Source organism: Fulmarus glacialis, unplaced genomic scaffold (genome assembly GCF_000690835.1).
Source record: "Fulmarus glacialis isolate BGI_N327 unplaced genomic scaffold, ASM69083v1 scaffold41224, whole genome shotgun sequence".
Taxonomy (NCBI): domain Eukaryota; kingdom Metazoa; phylum Chordata; class Aves; order Procellariiformes; family Procellariidae; genus Fulmarus; species Fulmarus glacialis.
Genome location: NW_009208127.1, coordinates 1379 through 1957, shown reverse-complemented (window position 1 = coordinate 1957; position 579 = coordinate 1379). Strand labels below are relative to the sequence as shown.

General features: G+C 64.9%; 1 protein-coding gene across 1 annotated transcript in view; it reads left to right on the top strand.

Annotated features, from left to right (window-relative positions):
* LOC104075762 (transmembrane 6 superfamily member 2-like) overlaps positions 1 to 579 on the top strand; it is a gene marked incomplete at its 3' end in the record, with an annotated part of 2760 nt that overhangs the window by 880 nt on the left and 1301 nt on the right. The window contains exon 2 of the mRNA XM_009576377.1: positions 455 to 558. Coding sequence (XP_009574672.1) covers positions 455 to 558 — 104 coding nt within the window. The remainder of the gene's footprint in view (positions 1 to 454; positions 559 to 579) is intronic.

Here is a 579-nt window from a genome sequence, read left to right as displayed (position 1 = left end):
GCGTTTTCAGTATCTATCTGCTCGTTACCGATTTGCTTTATAATCCATTTCCCTGGTCTCTTATAACACTGGCCCATCGCCACAGCCTGGAGCGGGAGAGGGTTGGCCATGCTGGGGCTGCTCCCCTGCCCTGGCGCAGGAGCCTCGGCGATGCAGCCCCTTCCCCATCCGTGCCTGGGTCAGACCCAGCCTTCCTCCGGGCTTCGCCTCCCCGTGGTTATTTCAGACCCCGGAGGAGCCGGTTCCCCCCCGGCAGAGGACGGGCAGCACCCTGTGCCGCCGTGGGACCCCACCTGTGCCCGGGGTGTGGGGTCTCATCCTGCCCTTCCCCCTGCTTTAGTGGAGACCTGTCAGAATCGGTGGGGGCAAAGGGTGTTTCACCTGGGCCGGGGGAAACGGGGCTTCACCCCCTGGCTGTGCCCGGGGGGCTTGAACCCGTCCCCCTGTTCTGCAGCAGCCCGCTGGCGCTGATGCTGACGGGGGTGCTGGTGCTCGCCAGCCTCATCTCCATCATCTTCGTAAGCGGAGGGAACCACTTCCCGGGACCCCTTTTCCTCGGTAAGTCCACACCGGGCGTGG